At 37.4% G+C, this 26,669-nt stretch overlaps 1 protein-coding gene and 1 long non-coding RNA gene across 5 annotated transcripts in view; one reads left to right on the top strand and one right to left on the bottom strand.

Moving 5' to 3' along the window:
• KIF3A (kinesin family member 3A) overlaps positions 1 to 26,669 on the top strand; it is a 52,879-nt gene that overhangs the window by 1,015 nt on the left and 25,195 nt on the right. For 3 of the 4 annotated variants that reach the window (XM_032837556.1, XM_032837554.1, XM_032837553.1), the window contains exons 2-5: positions 2,107 to 2,380; positions 15,488 to 15,632; positions 15,781 to 15,865; positions 23,402 to 23,507. In XM_032837556.1, coding sequence (XP_032693447.1) covers positions 2,107 to 2,380; positions 15,488 to 15,632; positions 15,781 to 15,865; positions 23,402 to 23,507 — 610 coding nt within the window. The remainder of the gene's footprint in view (positions 1 to 2,106; positions 2,381 to 15,487; positions 15,633 to 15,780; positions 15,866 to 23,401; positions 23,508 to 26,669) is intronic. The other variant, XM_032837555.1, reaches the window with a different exon arrangement.
• Positions 628 to 21,049, bottom strand: LOC116855131. The gene is made up of 3 exons (XR_004380296.1): positions 21,036 to 21,049; positions 7,072 to 7,074; positions 628 to 702 (listed from the first exon to the last, which is right to left on the bottom strand). It is a non-coding gene; the product is annotated as an uncharacterized LOC116855131 (long non-coding RNA).

Raw genomic sequence — 26,669 nt, 5'->3', positions numbered from 1 at the left:
TGCTTTCAGGTTATTAGTTCATTCAGCAGATACCAGGCATATACCCCAGGTTAGGGTCTGCAGGCAAAATATTGAGCATAACCATCCAGTTTCTTGAACTTGACAAGACAGAAGCTTGCCTTCGTGGGCAGAGGTGAAAGTCTTGGTAGAGACAAGATGCTTACCATTCATGAAGTGAATGGGTGGCATGTAATAGAAAGTAGATTCTGGTGAATTGTAAAGTGTTCCCGTTTAGGAATGCTGGCCTACAGATGTCAGATCATCTTTTTTTTTTTTTTTTTTTCCCCCAAGAGAATCTAGAAGTTGTTACTTTTGTGGAATTTCTCTTTTTAAAAAATTTTAGCAACTAATTAAAAAATATTGTTAAATGCTGTGAACCAAACAAAAGATATTGTGGGCTCAATTCAGCCCCTTGACTACTAGTTGGCAACCTCTGGTGTAGACAGATAGGACACATTAATCAAATAAGGAGCAAGCAAAAGTAGTATTGAAACCAGTTGTAGATGATGGAGGGAGAAGGGTGCTCTCAGGACCTTTACCAGGATTTGACCTAGTTAAGGAAGTCTTCACAGGTGAAGTGGCTGTTCTGCTGAGATCTGAGAATAAGTGAAGGGGAGAATGAGGAATGTTCTAGGCAGGAGGAACAGCACCTGTGATAAGAAAGTATGGTGACAAGAAAAGGCTTAAAAAAAGCTAATGTGGCTGTGGCTGGGAAAGCCAAGCAAGGTAGCTTGTGAAATAAGGCTGGACAAGTAGACATGGGCCAGGGCCAGGTCTTAGAGACCACCTTAAGGACTGTGGTATTTATCCTGAGATTTGTGGGAAACCATTGAGTTTTAAGTAAGGGAGCAACGTGATTAACTTTGTGTTGCAGCTGACTGCCCTGTAGAGAACAGACCATAGGAGAACCTAACTAGATGCTGTTACGCAATTTAGGGTGGGATCATGGTGACCCAGCCTTAGGTGGTGAAAATAGAGATGGGGAGAAGTGTGTTGTATTGATACTATTCAAATAAACTATTGGACTTCACTTCAAAATAGGATTGTATTACTTTAGTTGAGGTATAATTGACATATAACACAATGTTACCTGTACAATATCATTTGTTATTTGTGTGCCTTGTGAGGTAATCCCCACAGTAAGTCTTGTGACCACCTATCACCATAAACAGCTATAAAATTCTTTTCTGATGTTGAACAATTTCAAGATACACTCCTTTAGCAACTTTCAGATATGCAGTGGTGTACTTTTGACTAGTCACCATTCTATATATTATTTATACATGACTTATTTTATAATTGGAAATTTGTACCTTTGATCTCTTTGACCATTTTGTCCACGTCTGTACCCCACTGCCCTCTGGCAACCACCAATCTATTCTCTGTGAGTTTTGTTTTTTTGTTTGTTCCTCTGTTTTGTTTTTTAGATTCCACATGTAAGTGAAATCATACTGTATGTGTCTTTGCTTAGGGTTTTATTTTAACATAGGTGGTTAATCATAAAATTTCAAAAAATGAAACTTTACATATATAAATATTTGTAAGGTTAGAGGGATACTGAAACATTTCTCTCTGCCATTGGACTTTGTTTGCTGTGTTTCATTTCATGTCTTCTATAGAGAAGATAGACTACATATGTTACATGGTAAAAAAAACGTTTTACTGATGCATTATAGAAAATAAAATTTAAAGTCTCGGGAACACAGGACCTACTACTATATTCTTGATTAAAGTTGTTAACCATGTTCACTTGTGTTTTCCTTCAGGCAGTAAACTCAGAGGCTAAGTCAGGGATTTTTGTGGAGACAGTCAATATAGTGATTCATTTTCTGCTTAAATAGCACTTATTTACTATAAATGTAAATTAGGCTTTCTTTCTCCTCATATGTATATTGTATCATATTGTAAAAGAAACTGTCTTTTTATATCTTTTAATAAGCTTTTTCTGTATATCTGTGAGATTTTTAATTGCATTTAACAAATATTTGTGGAGTGCTTAATATGTGCAAGACCCTGGGATGGCACAGTAGCCTTTTTCAAATTTGAAATTTGCTAAAGGTAAAAGTAAATGTTCTTTTCATTATATGTGAATATTTTCTCCACCAGATCAATAAATCTGAGAAGCCTGAAAGCTGTGATAATGTGAAGGTGGTTGTTAGGTGCCGGCCCCTCAACGAGAGAGAGAAATCAATGTGCTATAAACAGGCTGTCAGTGTGGATGAGATGAGGGGAACTATTACTGTACATAAGACTGATTCTTCCAATGAACCTCCAAAGACATTTACTTTTGATACTGTTTTTGGACCAGAGAGTAAACAACTTGATGTTTATAACTTAACTGCAAGACCTATTATTGATTCTGTTCTTGAAGGCTACAATGGTGAGTATATTGTTCACTTTTTCTTAACTCTATCAATATATTGATACCTTATAAATTCATCCATTATAATTGTACTGTTTGATAGGTTGTAGTAAATACATACAGCTGTGAAACTGTTACCACAATCCAGTTTTATGACCTCCGCCCCCAAAATTCCTGTATGTCCCTTTGCAGTCCCACCTCCAGGCATCCATGGACCTGCTTTTGCCCATAGTTCTGTCTTTGCTGGAAATTTCATATAAATCAACTCATATCCTATCTCATCTTTCTTACCTGTTTTCTTTTCAGTTGTGTAATGTTGTTAAGGGTCATCCATGTTGTTGTATGGATCAGCACTTTGTTCCTTTTTAATGCTGAATTGTATGAATATACCACCTTTTATGATCTTCAGTGGAAATCTGGGTTCTAATTTTGGGGCAATTATATATAGTGCTGCTGTGAACATTCTTTTGTAGAAAGTTCTTTGTGCAGATAAGTTTTAAAGTTTGTCTTGGGTAGATACCTAGAAGTAGAATTGGTGGGTCATATGGTTAGTGTATATTTATCTTTTGAAGAAATTGCCAAACTGTTTTCCAAAGTGGTGACTCTTAATTTTTTTTCCCACCAGTGTGTTATGAGAGTTCTTTTAGTTTCTTCACATTCTCATCAACATTTAGATTGTTGGCCTTTTTAATTATAGCTGTTCTAGAGGATCTATAGTGGTATATCATTGTTTCAACTTATTTTTCTGTAACTAACAATGTTGAGTCTCTAATCATGTACATATTAGCCCTTTGTATGTCTTTTAAAATATTTTACCCACTTTACAGTTTCATTGCCCGTATTCTTATGGAGTCATGCTTTTTCTACATTCTGGACTCAAATCTTTTGATCAGATAAGTGATTGGAACATATTTTCTTCCAGCACGTGGCTTGTATTTTCATCTTTTTAATGGTGTCTTTTGAAGAGAGAAGATTTTTAGTTTTGATTGAGTCCAGTTAGTCATTTTTCTTTAATCATCATGCTTTCGTTGACCTACCCAAGAAATATTTGCTGAATCCAACACCAAAAAGATTTTCTCTTATGTTTTTATCCGGAAGTTGTAAACATTGTATGTCTTACATTAAGGTCTGTTATTCATTTTGAGTTAATTTTTATATACAGTGTGAGGTAAGGGTGTACGTTCTTTGCCTCCCCCCCCCCCATCTATGGATATAGATGTGGGGGAGGACCATTTATTAAGACTCTCCTTTCCTTATTGAATTAACTTGGTGCTTTTGTCAAAAATCAACAGACTGCAGTTGCATGGGTTTATTTCTGGATTGTCTCTTCTGTTCCAAGTATCCTGTTTTTATTACTATAGGTTTTTGTGTTGAAATTAGGTAGTGTATGTTTTCTAGCTTTATTATTTTTCAAAATTATTTTGGCATTTCTGGGTCCTTTGCATTTTCACATAAATTTTAGGACTGCCTTTTCAATTTCCACAAAAAAACCTACTGGGATTTTGGTAAGGATTGTGTTGAGTTGTTATTCTGACAATATTGAGCCTTCTAATCCAGAACATGGTATCTCTCTTCATTTATTTATATTTTGTTTAATTTCTCTCATCATTTTGTTATAGTTTTTTTTTTTTTTAAAGATTTTATTTATTTATTTGAGAGAGAGACAGTGAGAGAGAACATGAGTGAGGAGAAGGGCAGAGAGAGAAGCAGACTCCCCGTGGAGCTGGGAGCCTGACGCGGGACTCGATCCTGGGACTCCGGGATCATGACCTGGGCCGAAGGCAGTTGTCCAACCAACTGAGCCACCCAGGCGTCCCTTGTTATAGTTTCTAATGTGCAGGTCTTATACTTATTTTCATGAGTTTATTCCTAAGTATTTTTTTTTTACCTGTTTCCTTTTTTTAAGATTTTATTTATTTGTTAGAAAGAGAGTGTGCCAACACTCACAAGCAGGGAGAGGGGCAGAAGGAGAGGGAGAAGCAGACTTCCCTGCTGAGCAGGGAGGTGGGGGAGGGGGGAGAGCTTGATCCCTGGGTCTTCCCCCCCCCCCCCCGCCCCCACTGGGATAATGACTTGAGCCAAAGGTAGACACTTAACAGACTGAGCCACTCAGGTGTCCTACCTCTTTATTTTTAAAATTTAAGTTCTAGTTAACATACTGTGTATTCCTAAGTATTTTTGATGCTTTTATGAATACAAAATACACAGAATTATTTTAGTAGTTTTTTTTAATTAACATAAAATTCAAATAACAGAATTCACTGTTTTAATCATTTTACAGTATACAAGTCAGGGGTTTAATACATTGACAGTGTTGTGTAACTATCACTGTTATCTGTTTCCAGAACATTTCCATCACCCCCAAAAGAAACTATGTATCTATTAGCAGTTACTCCCACTTTTGCTCCCTCCTACCCTAGCAACTATGTATTTACTTTCTATGTGTATGAGTTTGCCTCTTCTGGACATTTCATATAAATAGAATCATATACTTTATAGTCTTTTATGTATGGCTTCTTTGACTTGGTATAATGTTTTCAGTGTTCCACATTATAGTATGTATCAGGACTGCATTTTTTTTTTAAGATTTTATTTATTTGAGAGCGAGCACAAGCATGGGGTGGTGGGGGGAGGAGCGGAAGGAGAGGGAGAAGCAGATGCCCTGCTCAGCAGGGAACCCCATGTGGGGCTTGATCCCAGGACTCCAGGATCATGACCCCAGCTGAAGGCAGGTGCTGAACCTACTGAGCCACCCAGGTGCCCAGGACTGCATTTTTTAATGGTCAATTAATACTCCATCGAATGGATATGCTGTGTTTTATTTATCCATTTATCCACTCATGAATATTTGGGTTGTTGCCTTTTCTTTCTTTTTTTTTTTTTTTTTTTTTTTGCTATTATAAATAATGTTGCTGTGAATATTCTTGTGCTTTTCTTCGTGTAAATGTATGTTTTCCCTTTGCTTAGGTAAATATGGAGTGGAATTGCTGGGTCAAAAGGTTAACTGCCAGATTACTTTCCATCGCAGCTGCGCCGTTTTTACATTCCCACTAGCAATGTGTGAGGTTTCCAGTTTCTTCACATCTTTGCCAAAATGTGTTGTTGTCTTTTTGGTTACAGCCTTCGTAGTGGTTATGAAGTGATACTGTGTTTTGCAGTTGATTTTTGTATATTGACCTTGTACCCTGCAACCTTATTAAACTTGCTTATTATTTCTGATAGGCTTTTATTTATTTATTGGTAACTTCCCTAGGATTTTTTTTTAAAGATTTTATTTATTTATTTATTTATTTATTTGACAGAGATCACAAGTAGGCAGAGAGGCAGGCATAGAGAGAGGGGGAAGCAGGCTCCTCGCTGAGCCCAGAGCCTGATGCGGGGCTTGATCCCAGGACCCTGGGATCATGACCTGAGCTGAAGGCAGAAGCTTCAATCCACTGAACCACCCAGGTGCCCCTTCCCTACGATTTTTTATAGACATGAGCATGTTACCGTCAAATACAGGTAGTACAATTTCTTTCTTTCCCATCTTATAGTTACCCAAATTGCCCTGGCTAGAACCTCAAGTACAGTGTTGAATATGAGTGGTGAGAATGGACATTTTTGTTTTGTTCCAGATCTTAGGGAGAAAGCATTCACTGTTTTACCAGTAAGTATGATGTTATCTATAGATTTTTGTCTGATTAAGTTCCCCTCTGTTCTTTTGTCCCACTCCGGGAATGGATTTTGGATCTTGCCAAATGAATTTTTTTCTGCACCTATTGAAATCATCCTTTTTAAAAAAAACTTTGTTAGTATATTCAGTTACATTGATTTTTAAATGTGAAACCAGGAGCACCTGGGTGGCTCAGTGGATGAAGCCTCTGCTGTAGGCTTAGGTCATGGACTCAGGGTCCTGGGATCCAGCCCCTCATTGGGCTCTCTGCTCAGCAGGGAGCCTGCTTCCCCCCGCCCCCCACCTGCTGCTCTTCCTGCTTGTGATCTCTCTCCCTGTCAAATAAATAAATAAAATCTTTAAAAAAAATGTGAAACCAGTCATGCCACTTGGTCATGGTATATTACCCTTTTGTATGTTATTAGATTTGATATGCTAAAATTTTGTGTAAACTTTTTTCTTTGTTTATGTTCAGGAGGGATAGAGTAGTTTTCTTGCAATGTCTTTATTATCTAGTTTTGTTATCAGGATAATACTAATTTCATAGAAGGAGTTGGAAAGTATTCCCTCCTTTTTAATCATATGGAAAAAATATGTCTAGAATTAGTATTATATCTTCCCTAAGCATTTGGTAGAATTTACCAGTGAAGCCAACTGGGCCTGGAGTATTTTTTTGTGGAAAGGTTTTTAAAGATTCAGTGTCTTTAATAATGTAAGGCTTTTTGAGTTACCTGTTTTTCTTTTAGTGAGCTCTGGAAGTTTATCTTTCATGGAATTTGTCTCTGTCATCTAGGTTGTTGAATTTATTGGCAAAAAGTTGTTTATATTCTCTATTCTTGTGTTAGAATGTGGTGGTGTAATCTTTCTCTGATATTGGTATATGGTGCATGATATATGGTAATTTGTGTCATCTCTTGTGATGAGTCTGGTGGAGGACTAATATAATAGTAGTTTCTCCTCCTTTATTCCTCTTTTTCTACTTTTGGTAGAAGCTGAGGTCATTGTTTTGAGTCCTTTGTAACTTTATAATATGGAGATTTATGCTATGAATTACCCTCTAAGTACTGCTTTAGTGGTGGTGTACAGATTTTGACATACTGTGTTTTCATTTTCATGCAGTGCAGGGTACTTTTTCCTTTTCCTCTTGATTTCTTCTTTGATCCTTGGGTTATTTAGAAATGTGTTAGTTTCCAGATAATTTGGGGTTTTCCAGAGATATTTCTATTACTTAATGTCTAGTTTAATCCCGTTTTAGTCAGAGAATGTGCTATGTAAAACTTGAACCTTTTGAAATTAGAGACTTGTTACATGACCCAGAATAAATTTATTATAAAATGTTTGTATATTCTTCAAAACAATGTGTATTTTGCTGTTGTTGGATGGAGCATTCGATACATGTTCATTACATCAATTTGCTTGATAGTTTCGTTCAGATTTTCTATCTACTTAATTATTTTCTACTTGGTCTGTCAATTACTGAGACAGGTATTAAATTCTCTTACTGTGTTTTGTATTTGCCTTTTCCTTTCAGTTCTGTCACTTTTTACTTGATGTATTTTGAAACCCTGTGAGTAGGTGCATAAATGCTTAGGTGTTTCAAGTCCTCTTCATGCATTAACCTCATTGTCATTATGAAATTACTCTTTATCCGTAGTAATGTTCTTTACTCTGAAACCTACTTTGATATTAATACAGACATTTTAACTTTGTTTTGGTTTAATGTTAACATGGTATATCTTCATCTTTTTAACTTTTAACACATTTGTGTTTTTATATTGAAAGTACATTTCTAGTGTGTAGTTATACTAGAGGTCACTAAGATTATACCAGGTTCAGAGGTTGGTAGGAGAAGTCAAGAGACTCGGGTTATAATTGTACTTAGAGCTTTGGTTTATTAGAACAAAAAAGATACCAAAAAAAAAAAAAAAAGAAAGGAAGAAACAGCAAGGGGAAAAGGTGCATGGGGTAAACTGTGGAGGAAGCCAGGTACAAACTTCTAAGAGTCATTTCCTAGTGGGCACACAGAATGTGCTTAATTCTTCTACCACTGAATGTGACAATACTTGTCAGATCTTGGCTGGCAGAGCAGCTTTGTAGAGACACAGTGTCCCAAGTTTTTGTTGGAACCTGCTCATGTGGATACCCTCAGCCTTGCTCTTGTCAAGATCCCACACTCACAGAAGGAAAACAGGTGTTTAGCATAAACCACCTTGTTTATACAAACAGTTTAGGCGTAATGAGCTACTCTGTGTTAGGGAATGAATGGCAAGAACCCTCCCTAAATCCAAATTCCCAGATGTTAGTCAAAGGCCAAACTTGAAAGCAGGCCTCTCAAAGAATAGTAGCCCCAGATCTGTAGCTCGTTCTCTTATGCATTGCATTGTATAGTCGGTAGTGTTTTGTTTTTGTTGTTGTTGTTGTTGTTTTTTAAATCCAGTCTTGCGGTCTTTGCTTTTTAATTGGGTTATCAAAACCATTTATGTTCTGCTGTTGGTTTTCTCTTTATACTCTTATCCTTTGTATTATTTGTATTATTCCATTCTGTCTTCTCTCTGTTGGCTTATAGTGATACAACTTTGTTTTGTTTTAGTGGTTGCTTTAAGGTGTATAATATAACTCTTTAATATATCACACTTCACTGTCAAGTGTTATGCTATTTTTTGCGTAGTAAAAAAATTTTATTTTATTTTTATTTTTTTTAAATTGTATTTATTTATTTGACAGACAGAGATCACAAGTAGGCAGAGAGGCAGGCAGAGATAGAGGAGGAAGCAGGCTCCCCGCCGAGCAGAGGGCCCGATGCAGGACTCGATCCTAAGACCCTGAGATCATGACCCGAGCTGAAGGCAGAGGCCCAACCCACTGAGCCACCCAGGCGCCTGTAAAAAATTTTTTTAAACTATACTTCTAGTTGTCTCCTCCCAAGTTTTGTGGTGGTGATGGTAGTGGTTTGTTTTATTGTTTTTTTTTTTTTTTTTAAGATTTTATTTATTTGTCAGATGGAAAGAGAGAGAGCGAGCGAGAGAGCGCACAAGCTGGGGAACTGCAGGCAGAGGGAGAAGCAGGCTCCCTGCTGAGCAAGGAGCCTGATGTGGGGCTCTATGCCAGGACCTTCAGATTATAACCTTAATCAAAGGCAGATGCTTGACTGATTGGGCCACCGAGGCATCCCTGTGGTGGTGGTATTGTACATTTACTTCTATGTGTTATAAACTCCAAACCACATTGCCTTTATTTTTGTTTAAACCATCAGTTGTTTTTAGGGAGATTTAAGTAATAGGAAAAAACTTACATATTTTCTTACTTATGTACTCACCATATTTGGTACTCTTTATTCCCTCATGTAAGAATCCGTAGTTCTATCTAGTACCATTGTTTCTGCAATGGATAACTTCCTTAAATGTTTCTTAGAGTACAAATCTGTGGGTGATGAATTCTTTCAGCTTTTGTAGTCCAGAAAGTATTTATTTTGCCTTTGTTTTTGAAAGAAATATTCACCAGATGTAGGGTTCTAGGTTGATAGTTTTTTCTTTTAATACTTGAAGGATAGTCCTCTACTGTCATTTGCATTTTGTTCTACTGGAATTCTTTATTTGGTTCTTCTTTACATTACATAACATATCTTTCTCTGGTTACTTTTTAGATTTTCTTTTATTATCACTGGTTTTGAGCTTTTTGACTATGATGTGCCATGGTTTATTTTTCTTTATGTTTCTGTGCTTACAGTTCATTAAGCTTTTTGGATCTGTGAGTTTGTAGTTTTCATCAAATTTGGAAAATTTTTAGCTATATTTCTTTAAATATTTTTCCGGTCCCCCTCTCTGCTTCAGGGCCTGAAATGACATGTATATTAAGCTGCTTAAAATTGTCCCACAGCTCACTGATGCTGTTTTTCTTTTTTGTATTTTTTTCCTCTGTATTACATTTTTTATTGTTTCTGTTGTTATGTGTTGAAGTTTACTGATCTTTTATTCTGCAGTGTCTAATCTACCATTAATCTTATCTATCATATTTTTCATCTCACACGTTGTAGTATTCATCCCTAGAAGTTTGATTTGGGTCTTTGTTGTATCTTCCATCCAAGTGCTTCCAAACTTCCATCCGAAGTTTCCAGTTAACTTTTTAACATATAGAATATAGTTTTTATCTGTTTTAAAGTCCTGTGTGCTATTTCTAACATTTGTGTCAGTTCTGAATTGGTTTTGACTGATTGATGCATTTCTTGATTATGAGTTGTATCTTTTTGCTTTTTTGCATGCTTGGCAAATTTTGGTGGCTCCAAACACTCTGAATTTTACCTTAGCTCTTTGATTTTTTTTATTCATTTAAGCTTTCAGGAGCTGTGTTCTCAGTGGCAGTTATTTGAAAATAGTTTGCTTCTTTCAGATCTTTTTAATTTTTTTAGTTGCAAACATAGAATTTAGGATTCATCAGTTGTGTATAACACCCAGTGCTCATTACTTGAAGTGCCCTTCTTAATGCCCATCACCCAGTTGCCCCATCCCATCTCCCTTCCAGCAACCCTCAGTTTGCTTTCTAGAGTTAAGCGTCTCTTATGTATGGTTTGCCACCTTCTCAAATTTCATCCTATTTTCCTTCTCTTTCCCTATGTTCATCTGTTTTGTTTAATAAATTCCACATATGAGTGAAATCATGTGGTATTTGTCTTTCTCTGACTCTTTCTGATCTTTTAAAGGTATTTAGTTAGGACCGGAGCAGTGCTCAGTCTAAGGTTATTCCCCTGATTCTGAGGCAAGACCTTTTTGTTTGGTGTACCTGATGTCCTGTGCATCATGAGGTTTTCCAATCTGGCTGGTTTAAACAGATACAGTTTCTGGCCTTTGTGAGCATTGAGGACTCTCCCTTCCAAATGATTCCCCTCCCCCCATATTTAGATAGTTTCCTCACACTCTGGAGATGCTTGGTGCTCCACTAAATAATGGAAGAAGACCTGCAGACCTCTGGAATCTGCAGTTTTCTGCACAGTGTTATTCTTTCCACTACTGTGTCCTACAAATTCTAGCCGTGTTGCTCTCTCTCGATTCTGGACGACTTCTTTGCTCAGGGAATCTGCTCATCACTCCTTGGATTTCCCCTCCTGCTCTGTGGTTGATTCTCTCACAAGGCAGGTAGTTGGGAATTCATAGGACCCGCCTATCTGTTAGCCAACTTTGGGGCGTCACAGGCCTTTGTTGACTGAGGTCCATTGTCTTGAAAACTATTGCTTCATATATTTAGTCTGCTTTCCTTTCAGTCAAGAGGGTAAATCTGGTCCTTACTACTCCATCCTTGTTGGAAGCAGTAGTGTCACTCAGTTTTGAAATAACAGAATTGTGTATTATAAAAAACAAATGTTGTACAGAGTAATATATAAACGTCAAGGGACTTTTCACCTATTTTCTACCTATTATGCTGACTGAAAATTGTTGATAGTAGCATAGAACAATATGTTTAAAAAGGACAAAAATCAGGAATGTTGTAACATAGAGTGTAGTTTCCTTGGCATTATTCAAATGTGCAATGGCAAGTACATAATCCTTCCACCATTTAAAACTTTTTTTTTTTCAATTAATAAACTTTGTTCTTTAGAACAGCTTTGGGAAAATTAAGTACAGAGATTTCCTGTATATCCCTTGTCTCCAAACATATACAAAGTTCCCCACTGTCAATATCCTGCACCACAGTGGTACATTGGTTGCAAATGATGAACATACATTGACACATCAGCATCATCCAAAGTTCATAGTTTACATTAGGGTTCACTCTTAGGGCTGTACATCCTATGGATTTTGACAAAAACATAATGATGTGTATCCACTGTTATAATATAAAGAATAGTTTCACTTCTGCACTGCTAGTTTATCCTTCCTTCCCCGGCTAAACCTAGCAACCACTAATCTTTTTACTGTCTGCATAGTTTCACCTTTCCTAGAATGTCACGCAGTTAGAATTGTATAGTATATAACCTTTCAGTTTGGCTTCTTTCACTTAGTAATATGCACTGAAGTTTTCTCCATGTCTCTTCATGGTTTGATACCTTTTATCTTTTTTTTGTGTGTGTGCTGATAATATTCTGTTGTCTGGATGTACCAAAGTTTATTTATCAATTCAGTTACCTACAGCAGGACATCTTGGTTGCCTCTAAATTTTGGCAGTTATGAATATACACTGCTGTAAACATCCATATGCAGATTTTTTGTAGGCCTTCTACCATTTTTAAGATGTAGTCTTGAAATGGGTAGGTTGGGTAAGATTTTTAGGTCATTTCTAGTTTTTAATAAGTAAAGTTTTTTTTTTTAAGATTTTATTTATTGGGGTGCCTGGATGGCTCAGTTGTTAATAAGCATCTGCCTTTGGCTCAGGTCCTGGTCCGTGGGTCCTGGGATTGGGCTCCCTGCTCAGCAGGAGGTCTGCTTCTCTCCCTCTCCCACTCTCCCTGCTTGTGTTCCCTCTCTTGCTGTGTCTGTCTCTCTCAAATATATAAATAAAATCTTAAAGATAAAGGCTTTATTTATTTGTTAGAGAGAGAACAAGAGAGAGAGAGCACATGCAGGGAGAACAGCAGGTGGAGGCAGAAGCAGGCTCCCTGCTGAGTAAGGAGCTGGATGTGGGAATCATCCTAGGACCCTGGGATCATGACCTGAGTCAAAGGCAGATGCTTAACTACTGAGCCACCCCGGTGTCCCTTAAGAGGTAAAGTTTTAAGAGAAGTTCATATTGAAGGAAATGCTAGCATTAGCTTTGTTAGATTGGACATAACAAAAACTAGAAATTTGGAATCTCATCTCTGAAAATGAGATGACATTCTTTTATTCTAGGGGATTCCTGGTCCTCATTTCTCAGCTTTAAAATTATAGATCAATATCCTTTTTGAATCCATAGTCTTTATATAATTAGTAGATTCATAGAAATTGTATTAGGAATTAATTTTGAATTAAGAATTTGGCCATTACATACTTTTAAAAAATAAGGGCTCTAGAGCCAAGTGGACTTTGTTCACATCTTATTTCTACTACTTACTATGACATCGAACAAGTAACTCAACCTCCATAAGCCTTTGTTTCTTCAGCTAAAGTATGGGGATATAAATAGTTCTTTGCTCTTAGGACTGGGGTGAAAACTCAGCTAGGATGCGTGGCCTAGCACATGGCACATGCTCCATAAATGATAGCTATTGTGTCAGCTCTCACAGGTGGTCTGTGAGCTCATATTTTCAGCTCTTTTTTTTTTTTTTTAAGATGTTTTATTTTATATTCGACAGAGATCACAAGTAGGCAGAGAGGCAGGCAGAGAGAGAGAGGGAAGCAGGCTCCCCGCTGAGCAGAAAGCCCAATGCGGGGCTCGATCCCAGGACCCTGGGATCATGACCTGAGCCGAAGGCAGAGGCTTTAACCCACTGAGCCACTCAGGCGCCCCATATTTTCAGCTCTTTTGAAGGCAGTACGTTACATTCTTAATGGCATAGTTTGAAATATTTAGTGAGTTAGGAAAAAAATCAAGATTTTTTTATTCCCATGTGTGAAAAATGGCTTTTGTTGTGATTAAGTATTGTGATGATTGACACAGAAAGTCTGAAATTGATAGTGACATAAGAGGTTACTTGCATGGGGTGGAAGTAGTTGAAAAGCCATGTTGTTTGTGTGGTCTTCTCACACTGTGCTATCTCCTGCAGAAATTGTACCCATTCCCAGGGCTCTAGTGTGTAAATACATCTCATCCCTCCACCTGCCTGCTTGACACATGCATTTGGGTGTGTCATGGGCACTTAGAGCTCAATATGCCTTCACCTGAATTCACGGTCTTTCCCTACAAATGATCATTTCTTCTGGTGATGTTCACCATCTCAGTATATGGCATAGCCATACATCCCTTGTTCAAGCTAGAAGTTGAAAGGCATCTTGGATTTTTCCTTTTCCCTGGTCCCCTGGCTAGTTATTTCCTAGGTGCTGTTGCTTCTAACTGTTTCATATATCTGAAATTCTACCACTTTTCTGTTTCCCTTCTGTTAACCACTCCAGCTTTTTAACTGGTTTCTTCACATCTCCCCTTTCTTCCAGTTCTTTGTACACAGTGCCATAGGGATCCTGCTGTCACTCCTAACTGGCCTCACTTTCCTTTTAGGATACGTTCTTAAAATCTTAGTATGCCTTCATGGCGGTGTGCAATTAGGCCCCTGCTGGTGTCTTTACCTCTGTGTCCATCACCTTCATTTTCCATCTCTGTTTCTTCCATTCTGATCTTGTTTCATTTCCTCAGAACCTCTGTTTTCTTTCTTCTTGCTATCCACTCTGTTGCTATCTAACTCTTAATAATATTTCATATTGTATCTTAAACCTTACCTTTTCTGGAAGGCCTTTCTTGACCTCCCTCTACTTTCTTCTTGTCCTGTTTCCCCTGCCTAGATTACATCCCTTTACTCTCAGCTAGAACTCCATTTCTTATTCCCAGCATTCATCCTGCTTGTAAATATTTGACCAGTATCTCCTTCTAAGATGATGCACACCATACGATTAAGGATTGTCTTGTTTGTCACTGTGTCCCTAGTGCCTAGCTAGCATAGTGCTTACTCAGGTGTGTGCTAAGTAGTTGCTGAATGAGTGAATGTAGGTATTTAGAAAGTTTAAATTGTATCTGCAATTACCTATAATAATTGTATTGTCACATTTTTTAACTCCCCCATTCCTTACAGCTTTTACTTAAAAAATACGTATTTTTAGGGGCCTGGCTCAGTCATTAAACATCTGCCTTTGGCTCAGGTCATGATCCCAGGGTCCTGGGGTCGAGCCCCACGTCAGGCTCCCAGCCCAGTGGGAAACCTGCTTCTCCCCCTCCCACTCCTCCTGCTTGTATTCCCTCTCTCACTGTCTGTCTCTCTCTTAAATAAATAAAAATCTTTAAAAAAATACATATTATTGAAATGAATTTTAGGATTAAGAAGAAAAAAAACCCTGCCATTTACTTGTACTCTACTAGGTTTCATTCTGGCTGTGTGCAGTAAATTGTCTCATTTGGTTCTTAGTGTTCATGTCAGGTAGTTATTCTTGTCCTCATTTTAGCACTGAGGAGACAGTCTCTGGGTACATTCTTATCTAAGCTCAGGTGGCTAAAAAGTTAACACTGCGGTCCTTCCATTCTAAACCTGTATTCTTTTATTCTGATTTAATGTCCACAATAAGTAATTAACATACACATTATAGTAAATATAATTTGCCATAATGTAAAATTTTGCTTTTAGGGCTTGGGATACTTTTTATGAATAATTAGGACTGTTTCATTGACTTGATAACATTAACCATGCTTGATTTGTGGTACAGAATATATATTGTTGATAAGAAAAGTGACTTTGTACTTGAATAAATTTTAAATCCGGGGAAGAAATTGTATCACAGTGTCAAAGGAATTACTTATAAGAGCTGTTGTTCTGTAGCATTAGACTCTAAAAAGTGATTGATTCTCTTCATCATTTTCAGGGACTATTTTCGCATATGGACAAACTGGAACAGGCAAAACTTTTACCATGGAAGGTGTTCGAGCTGTTCCTGAACTTAGAGGAATCATTCCAAATTCATTTGCTCACATATTTGGTCATATTGCAAAAGCAGAGGGTGATACAAGGTAAAAGAGAATTCTTTTATTTTCTAATATTGAGAAGTACAAACATAAGAAAGACATATAGGTATAAAACTTATAAACACATTTGAAAACAGCTCTTCTAAAACTTTTTCTGCTGTTTATGCTTTATGAAATGATGTTTTATTTATAGATTTTTGGTTCGAGTGTCTTATTTGGAAATATATAATGAAGAAGTCCGTGACCTTTTGGGCAAGGATCAGACACAGAGGTTAGAGGTAAGGATAACTGAAATTGAGGTACTCTCCAAAGTAGTAGAAAGCTAAATTAAGTTTCTTTTTATCCAAAGATATTTTTAATATTTTACTTATTTTTTGATGGTAATATGATCATGATTCAAAATTTAGAATATTGTGAAAATTAATGCTTGGAAAGTGGTTCCTACCCCATTTGCCCACTTTTCCCCAACCTAAGATAACCACTTTCAGTATTCCTTCATTGTTCCTTTATGTAAGTATCACCAAATAAAATTTTACTTCTACTCCATGAGTAGTTATACATGAACATTGATCTGTACTTTTTAAAAATTAAAATTCTTATTAAAATTCTTAAGAAAGAATGCGGAGAGATTACCCTTGACATAGATGTACCTTTTACACAGTTTTCCCCAGTGGTAACATTTTACAGAGATGTAGTAGAGTATCACAACCGTGATACTGTTGTTGGTACTGTCTACAGATTTGGCTCTCAGTGCTGCATTTTCTTCGTACTCTTTGTGTTTAGATTGATAGATCCACTACCATGTTAAGGTACGAAACAGTCGTATCACAAGGATGCCTCCTGTTGCCATTTTATGATCACATCCACCACTAGCCAGACTACATTGCTCGGTCACCGTTCCTAACCCCTGACAATCCCTAATCTGCTTTCCAGTTCTAAAATTCTGTCTTTTCAAAAATGGTACATAAATAGAACCATACAATATGTAACCTTTTGGGATCGGCCTTTTTCACTTGGCATAAGCCCTGTGAGATTGATCCAAGTTGTTGAATGTATTCATAGCTCATTACTTTTTATTGCTGAGTGGCACTGCATGGTGCTTACATGTAAAGCTTAACAGTTCACCTGTGGAGAGACATCTGGGCAGTTTATAGTTTTGGGCTATTATGAATCAAGCATCTATGAACATTTGCATACAGATTTTTATGTGAGTGTAAGTTTTCTTTTTCTGGTATTAATGCCAGGAATATTCCAGAATTGATTTTAAGTCAGAAATTGTTAAGGTGTCAAAAATAAAGCTACTAAGACCCATCATGAATATAGAAATTCAATGAGGAAACTTTTTTTGTACACTACTGAGTAACAGATGGGCACGAAAGACTATTTTTATCATGCATTTCAGAAAAGGGAAATGTGAAATTATATACATATATATTAGAGAATTATAAAATTTGTGAATAAGTAAATTATGTTTTTAACTTAAAAGCTTAGCTGATTTTCATTCATTGTTTTTTTAAGTAGAGGTGTAATTCACAGAGGATAATAGTTATCCTTTTAAAGTATATAATTTAGCAGTTCTTAGTATCTTCACAAAATTATACAACCATCACTCTCTATATTCTGGAACATTTTCATTACCCCCAAAAGAAATTCCATGCCCATTAGGAGTCACTCCCCATTCCCCCACTCTCACCTTCTGGTAATCATAACTTACTTTTTGTGCCAATGAATTTGCCTATTCTAGATAGTTCATATAAATGGAATCCTATCAATTGTGGTCTTCTGTTTCTTGCTTCTTTCATTAATATAGTGTTTTTAAGGTTCATCAATGTACTTCATTTCCTTTTTTATTGAGATATAAGTCATATACCATACAGTTTACTCCTTTAAAGTGTGTGTCTCAGTGGTTTTTGTTATGTTCATAGAGTTGTACCTCTGTTGCCACAGTCAGTTTTGAAACATTTTCCTTACCCCCAAAAGAAACGCCATGCCTCTTAAATGTCACTCTCAACCCAATCCTAGGCAACCACTCATCTACTTTTTGTCTCTATAGGTTTGCCTATTTTGGATACATAATGTAAAGGAATAATGTAATATGTGGTGTTTGATGACTAGCTTCTTTGATTAAGAATAATTTTTCAGGGGTGCCTGGGTGGCTCAGTGGTTAAAGCCTCTGCCCTCAGCTCAGGTTATGATCTCAGGGTCCTGGGATCGAGTCCCGCATCGGGCTCTCTGCTCAGCAGGGAGCCTGCCTCCTCCTCCTGTCTCTCTCTGCCTGCCTCTCTGCCTACTTGTGATCTGTCTGTCAAATTAAAAAATAAATAAAATAAAAAAGAATAATTTTTCATGGCTCATCCATGCTGTAGAATGTGTCAGTACTTAATTTTTTTGTTACTGTTGAAGAATAATCCATTGTATGGATACACCACGTTTTATTGATTGTATCAGGTGAACATTGGGGTTGTTTCTACTTTCCATCTATCATGAATAATGCTGTTATGAACTTACACTTGTACAGGTTTTGTGTAAATATGTGTTTTTGGTTCTCCTGGTTGTATACCTGAGTGTAATTGCTGGATCCTGGGGTAACTGTATACTTCAGCATCTGAGGAACTGCCAGACTCTTTTCTGCAGCAGCTGTATCATTTTACATTCTCATCAACAGTGAATGAGGTTTCTGATTTGTCCACATCCTCGTCAGTGCTTGTTAGTGTCCCTCTACTATTTAGCCATTTTAGTCAATGTCGAGTGGTATCTCTGTGGGCTCGATTTCCATCTTTGATGGCCAGTTATATTGAACATGTTTTCCCATGCTTATTAGCCATTTGAATACCTTCTTTAGAGAAATGTTAGTTTCAATCCTTTGCCCGTTTTTAATTGGGTTATTTGTTTTTTTGTTACCAAGTTGTAATACTTATTTATATATTCTAGATAGAAGTCCCTTAACAGGTATATGATTTACACAACATTTCCCCATTTATGGTTTTTTTCACTTTCATGATGGTTTCCTTTGAAGCACAAAAATTTTAAATTTTGACCATGTCTGATTTATCTATGTTTAGTTATGTTGCTTTTGGTATTAGAGCTAAGAAACCATTGTTTTATCCGAGGTCATAAAGGTTTATGCTTTTGTTTTATTCTAAGAGTTTTATAGTTGTCACTTTTACATTTAGATCTTTGATCCATTTTGAGTTAATTTTTGTATATGGTTGAGGTTCAGGACCAACTTCATTATTGTGCATGTGGATATCCAGTTGTCATAGCACCATTTGAAAAGACTGTTTTTATCCCCCATTGCACTTTCCTTTTTTGACTGAATATGGATTGTGGCATTCTTTGCATATCAGTACAGAGAAAGCCTCCTCATTCTTGTTTTTTCTATTGTCCTTTTAAAAAGCTTGCATCCTGTCTTTTATATGGACATAATTAAAATGCATTTAGCCAGCTCTCTCTTGATGAACACCTGGGTTGTTTCTAATCTTTTGCTGTTACAAACAATTCTGTAGTAAGCAGTGTTGTACATACATGATTTCGTACATGTGCAGGCATATCTGAGGATAGATTCCTGAAGCCAGATTGCTGGGCCAGGTGGTAAGCAACTGGTAAATACTACCAAATTTTTTAGGATATGAGACAGAAAAGATTAGTCTTTAAAATATTAATACTGAAATTTTGTTTAGAATTACACTGTCAGTAAAATAATTAAAATATAATGTGCATATAGTAGTTGAAGAGAATATAGAATAACAGTAGCCACCTTTGTAGAAAGGTGTAGAATACATATAGAATGATAGCAGCTACTATTATTAGGCTCTTATAATGTGATAATAGGTATTCAGTGTAGTAAATTGTGGTAGTAGTACATAGTTTATTTCATTTAATCTTTTCTAGCAGTTCAGTTTTGTTAATGTGAAAACCAAAGCCTGTAGGGGTTTCCTGACAGTCATGTAGAGGGTGAATGGTGGTATCATCTAGAATTTTAGGGGTGGTTTTTGGAGTCCTTCCATCAGAGCTTGAGTTCTGGCTCTGATATCTTGAGCAAGTTACTTAATCTTTATGAGCCTTAGTTTGCCATTGTAATTGTTTTTGGGGTGCCACAAACCATGCCCAAATAAAATAGTAAACTTAATAAATCTGTGTGTTCTGACTGCTCCACCGACTGGCATTTCCTATTTCTCTTTCTCTCCTTGGGAGGCTCTATTCCCGGATAGACAGCAATACTGAAATTAGGCCAATTAACTGTACAGTAGCCTTTAAGTGTTCAAGTGAAAGGTAGAGTCACACGTCTCTTTAAATCAAAAGCTAGGGGCGCCTGGGTGGCTCAGTGGGTTAAGCCTCTGCCTTCGGCTTGGGTCATGATCTCAGGGTCCTGGGATCGAGTCCAGCATCGGGCTCTCTGCTCAGTAGGGAGTCTGCTTCCCTCTCTCTCTCTCTCTCTCTGCCTGCCTCTCCGTCTACTTGTGATCTCTCTCTGTCAAATAAACAAATAAAATCTTTAAAAAAAAAAATCAAAAGCTAGAAATGATTAAGCATATTGAGGAAGGCATGTTGAAAGCCAGGATAAGCTGAAAGGCCTCCTCCACCAAACAGCAGCTTTTGATGGTAAAGGAGAAGTTGCTGAAGGAGATTAAAAGTGCTATTCTAGTGTACACACACGTGATAAGGAAGCAAACAGACTTATTACTGATGTAGAGAAAGTTTTAGTGGTTTAGACAAAAAACCATACTAGCCACAACATTCTCCTAAGCCAGAGCCTAATCCAGGGCGAGGTCGTAACTCTTTAGTTCTGTGAAGGCTAAGAGAGGTAAGGAGGCTGCAGAAGAAAAGTTTGAAACTGGCAAGGTTTGGCTCATGAGGTTTAAGGAAGCCATCTCCAGAACATGAAAGTGCAAGATGAAGTAGCACATGCTGTTGTAGGAGCTGTACAAGTTAACCAGGAGATCCAACTAAGATAATTCAGGAGGGCGGCTACATTAAACAGCAGATTTGCAATGTAAATGACACAGCTTTCTATTGGAAGAAGATGCCGTCTAGGACTTCAGTAACTAGAGAAGTGAAGTCAGTGCCTGGCTTCAATTTTAAGACAACCTGACTCTTTTTTTTTTTTTTTTTTTAAAGATTTTATTTATTTATTTGACAGAGATCACAAGTAGGCAGAGAGGCAGGCAGAGAGAGACGGAGAAGCAGGCTCCCTGCTGAGCAGAGAGCCTGGTGTGGGGCTCGATCCCAGGACCCTGAGATCATGACCTGAGCCGAAGGCAGAAGCTTTAACCCACTGAGCCACCCAGACGCCCCAACCTGACTCTCTTATCACAGGCTCATGCAATTGGTGACTATAAGTTGAGGCCAGTGATCATTTAACATTCTGAAAACTCCTACCGCACTTAAGAATGATGCTAAGTATACTTTCTTTCATCTATAAATGGCACAAGGCCTGGATGACAGCACATCTGTCTACAACATGATTCGTTGAATATTTTTAAGTCTACTCTTGAGACCTCAGAAAAAAAATTTTCTGTCAAAATATTACTGCTTATTGGGGTGCCTGGGTGGCTCAGTGGGTTAAAGCCTCTGCCTTCAGCTCAGGTCATGATCCCAGGGTCCTGGGATCGAGCCCCGCATTGGGCTTTCTGCTCAGCAGGGAGCCTGCTTCCTCCTCTCTTTCTGCCTGCTTCTCTGCCTACTTGTGATCTCTGTCAAATAAAATCTTTAAAAAATATATTACTGCTTATTCACTGTGCACCTGGTCACCTAAGAGCACAATGAATGAATGAGATGAGTGTTGTTTTTATGCCTGCTAACACAATATCCAGTCAGGGGCATGTGGATCAAATCTTGTTATTGAAGAAATACATTTCCTAAGGCTAGAGCTGCCATAGAGAGTTACTCCTCTAAAGGATCTGGGCAAAGTAAATTGAAAATCTGGAAAGAATTCATACTTCTAGATGTCATTAAGAACATTCGTGATTCATGAGAAGAAACCATGATATCAGCATTAACAAGAGTTTGGAAAAAGTTAATTCCAACCTTCATGGATGACTTTGAGGAGCTTGAGACTTGATGTGATGGAAACAGTAAGAGAACTAGGATTAGAAGTAGAGCCTGAAGATATGGCTGAATTGTTCCAATCTCATGATAAAACCTAATGGATGAGGAGTTACTTTTCATGGATGAACAAAGAAAGTGGTTTTTTGAGATGTCATCTACTCCTGGTGAAGATGCTGTGAAGACTTGAAATGGCAACAAAGAATTTAGAGTATTTCAGGAACTTTGTTGATAGAGCAAGTGGCAGGGTTTGAGAGGATTGACTCCAATTTTGAAAGAAGTTCTGCTGTGGGTAAAATGCTAGCAAACAACATCACGTTCTGTGGAGAAATCATTCTTGAAGAGTCAATCACTGCAGCAAACCTTGTTGTCTTATTTTAGGAAACTAACTGCCACAGCTTCCCCAGGCTTCAGCAACCCCCACCCTGACTGATCATCAGCAGCCATCAGCATTGAGACAGTATCCTCCACCAGCAAAAAGATGTTGACTGGCTGAAAGCTCAGATGATGGTTAGCATTTTTAGCAATAAAATGTTTCTTAATTAAGGTGTATATTACTGTTTTTTAGACATAATGCTATCACACACTTAATAGATTACAGTATAATATAAACATAATTTTATATAGAGTGTGAAAGGAAGAAGCTCATTTGACATGGTTTGAGTATTCACTTGATTGTGGTGGTCTGCAGCCCAACCTACAGTAGCTCCCAGGATACCTGTATTTTGTTGACATGTGGCGGTGACTTCTAGGGCCTTCCAAAGTGAATTTTAGTTTCTAACACTGTATTTTAAGTAAATCTTTCCTAAATATATCCTTTATACTTGGTAAATAAGGTTACTCACAGAAAGGTAACATTTTATATACAGATATCACAGATCTGATTATTTCACTCATTTGTTTGAAATCCTCCAGCGTCTTCAAGTTGTTAAGATAAAGACCAATAACCATGCTTAGTCATTTTTTTTTTAAGGATTTTAATTATTTATTTGAGAGAGATCACAAGCAGAGGTAGTGGGAGGGGGAGAAGCAGGCTCCCCACTAAGCAGGAAGCCCAATGCTGGACTTGATCCCAGGACCCTGGGTTCATTACCTAAACTGAAGGCAGATGTTTAACTAACTGAGCCACCCAGGTGCCCCTGACTATGCTTAGTCTTATCTCTTGTCTACCTCTGTAGCCAGATATCCCACCTGTTTTACCTGTGCTTCCTACTTTTTCCAGCCAACCTGACTTTTTTGTTTTTTCCTTATTCTAAGTGCCTAGTTTTGGCCCATTTCAGGATCCTAGCACATACTCTGTTCCTTCTACCCGAATCCAGGTTGGCAACCTTGTATTTCAAGTCTTAGCTTAAATGTCATCTTGGGGGATGTTGTCCTCCCTTTGCCTCTCCCCCTGCTTGTACTTGTGCTCATTCTCTCTCTTTCAAAAATGAATGAATGGAATCTTAAAAACTAAATAAACATCATTTTGGGGAAGCTATACGTCTCTGCTTTACTAGCTTAGTCTCTTTGTATTGTATTCTCCTACTGTTGAGTATTTTTTTTCTTCATGACATTATCCCAATTGAAATAGTGTGTGGTGTTACTCATTTGTACATTCTTGCCATAAGTTGTCACCTGCACAAGTGTAGAAATTGTGTCTATTTTGTCCGTCACTGTATCTTCACTTTTTTAGCTGAGTGCCCAACACATAGTAGATGTTTGATAAATAACTGTGGTGGAGTTATGGTATGTGTATAAAATCTTAAGGCCATTTTTTTCTTTTTTAGGTTAAAGAAAGACCTGATGTGGGAGTTTATATCAAAGATTTATCAGCTTATGTGGTAAATAATGCTGATGATATGGATAGAATTATGACACTAGGCCACAAAAATCGTAAGTGTAGTACATTATTGTGATTGAATATTTGTGTGTTGAGTAGGCTTTTAGAAACAAAATTGATGGGCTTCTGGGTGGCTCAGTTGATTAAACGACTGCCTTAGGCTCAGTTCATGACCCCAGAGTCCTGGGATCCAGCCCTGCTTTGGGTTCCCTGGTTTGCAGGAAGCCTGCTTCTCACTCTCCCACTCCCCCTGCTTGTATTCCCTCTTTTGCTGTCTCTCTCTGTCAAATAAATAAATAAAATCTTTAAAACAAAACAAAACAAAACTGGTATGGTGCTTTGCCCCACAGACTCTGGATTTTTTAAAAAGTTTCTTGACAGCCCTCTCTCCTTGATTATTTACTATGTAGAGAACGTATATGAATGAAAGAGATCACACATTGCCTTGTTTAGCAACCAAAATTTTGTGTCTTGGTACCACTGCTATATATTTGGAACTCTCATATAGCTAGCTGTCTCTTTTTAGCTATAATAATATTGGTTACATTTATTGAACACTTACTGTGCTAAGTGCTTTCTTTATAAGAAGGGTCTTTTTAAAATCCTCAAACTGTACCATGAATATACTAAATTCCTGCTCAAGACTTAGTCTAAGCAACTTGTCCAAGGTTATGTACTACTTAGTGGCGGAGCGAGTATCTGAACCTAGGCCGTTGATCATCATTAACCAAGCACTTTACTGCCTTTCTTTTGTTGACAAGAAAAGCAAACCAAAATTAAATGACATTCTTTATTTTTTTTTTTAAAGATTTTATTTATTTTTTTGACAGAGGGTTCACAAGGAGGCAGAGAGGCAGGCAGAGAGAGAGAGGGGGAAGCAGGCTCTCTGCTGAGCAGAGAGCCTGATGCAGGGCTCAATCCCAGGACCCTGAGATCATGACTTGAGCCAAAGGCAAAGGCTTTAACCCACTGAGCCACCCAGGCGCCCCTAAATGACATTCTTTTTAATAAGAGTTTTAAGTTTTGTCAAAAGACTAAAAAACTGTAGCACTATTTAATACATAGGATGCCCCAGGCCTAGTACTAGTGATGTTGCTAGTAGCAATTAGAGATCAGAGGTAAACAAGAACATAGCAAGTAACCATCTTTTTAAAAGTGTTTTTTGGCTAGACTGTAAATCTAGCAAACTCAAGGATACTAAAAAAAATTTAAAAATCAGTTGCATTCTAATAAGCCAAGTAGCAGAGAAAGGTCAAATTGTAACAGAAAAATGAGCAAAAGATATACATGAATATGTTACTCCCAGAAGAACTATACATAGCAACAAGCATACCACAGGGTGTCCAGCTTGGCAGGTAGTTGGGAAAATGGGTACTAAAACAACAGTGGGGCTTATTTTACCCATTTTGGATGGAGGGATATCCAGGTTTGTGAAGCTCTGAAGAGATGGGCACTGGTGATGGGAATGCCAGGTGCTCTAGCCTTTTTGAAAGGGAGTGTAACAGTAACTGCTGAAATTTTTAAAATACTTTTCTCTTGACCCAGTGTTTCTAATTTTAATATATATCCAGGTACATTGATATATCTATATTGATAAATATCTCAAAAAGTTTAGACATAAAAAATGCCTTTTTGCAACATTATTTGTAATAGAAAGTTTGATGCAGTCTATCAGTAAAATATTGGTTATATAAATATGGCACAGAAATAATATGGACCATATGAAGCTATTAAAAAAAAACACGAGTTAAATCTACATGTAGAGATTTGAAAGATTTTCAAGATATATCATTAAGTGGAAAGAAAGCAAATTACAGAATAGTATGTACTGCATCATCCCATTTATAGATGTAGAAAGAAGCCAAATTGTTAAACAGCTGTGTATTTGGGCAAGTGTGTGTGTGTGTGTGTGTGTGTGTGTATGTGTATCAACTTGTGTGTTTGTTAAATACTAATGAAAGAACATTTAATAGTGGTTACCTTTAGGTAAGGGGAAGTAATATTGGAGAACAGGGTTATATGGAGCTTTTACTTTATGTTTTTTTATGTCTATTTCTGGATTTTTTTTTTTTTAATACGAGGAGTATGTTCATGTATCGCTTATTCAAAAAAATTTTTTTTGAGTTACGATTCCATTCATAGTAGTGATTAAAACCACCCCTTAAAAACAAAGCAAAACAGGGGCGCCTGGGTGGCCCAGTGGGTTAAAGCCTCTGCCTTTGGCTCAGGTCATGATCCCAGGGTCCTGGGATCGAGCCCACATCGGGCTCTCTGCTTAGCAGGGAACCTGCCTCCCCAGCTGTCTCTGCTTGCCTCTCTGCCTACCTGTGATCTCTGTCTGTCAAATAAATAAATGAAATCTTAAAAAAAAAAAAAAAAAGAAATTAGGCCCTTCATTCCATGAACAAATACATGACCTGCTTAGCAATTAAAATGCAAATTTAAAGTAGTCCCATTCGCATTGTAGGCACCATTGTAAATTGGCTAATATTTCTGTAGAGGAAGGTTTTTCAGCCATTAAACTATAATCATTTTCTTTCTTTTTTTTTTTTTTTAAAGATTTTATTTATTTATTTGAGAGAGAGACAGTGAGAGAGAGCATGAGCGAGGAGAAGGTCAGAGGGAGAAGCAGACTCCCCATGGAGCTGGGAGCCTGATGTGGGACTCGATCCCGGGACCCCGGGATCATGACCTGAGCCGAAGGCAGTCGTCCAACCAACTGAGCCACCCAGGCGTCCCAACCATAATCATTTTCTTTAAAAAAATTTCTTTCTGAATAGGTAATCCATACACATGTTGTACAATTCAAAAGTCTTTCTCCTGCCCTTGGGTCTCAGTCGCCTAGTTCCCACACCTGGTGGTAACTCAGTAATTATTTTGTCATGTTCTCTTCCTGATACAGTCTATGAGTGCCCAAGCATGTATTTTTAGAGAGTGCTTGTCCTTTCCTCAGATAATAGTATACTTTATTCACTTAATGATATTTGGAAATCATTTCACAGTAACACATGGTAGGCATTTTAAAGTAACTATATAGTGTTTCACTGGATGGATCTACGTAAAGTATTTATGCAGTCTTTTCTTCATAGGCTTTTGTGTTTTTACTCATGCTGTTACCAATACTGTAGTAAATATTCTTATATGTATGAGTTTATACACATGTAGTCATATTTACAGGGTAAGTTTTTCGATAGCATCTTGAAAAACATGAAAAA

The sequence above is a fragment of the Lontra canadensis genome, unplaced genomic scaffold, assembly GCF_010015895.1.
Source record: "Lontra canadensis isolate GAN:19392208 unplaced genomic scaffold, GSC_riverotter_1.0 scaffold99, whole genome shotgun sequence".
Taxonomy (NCBI): domain Eukaryota; kingdom Metazoa; phylum Chordata; class Mammalia; order Carnivora; family Mustelidae; genus Lontra; species Lontra canadensis.
The sequence above is the reverse complement of the archived record's forward strand: the minus strand, read 5'-3'. Positions and strand labels throughout refer to the sequence as shown.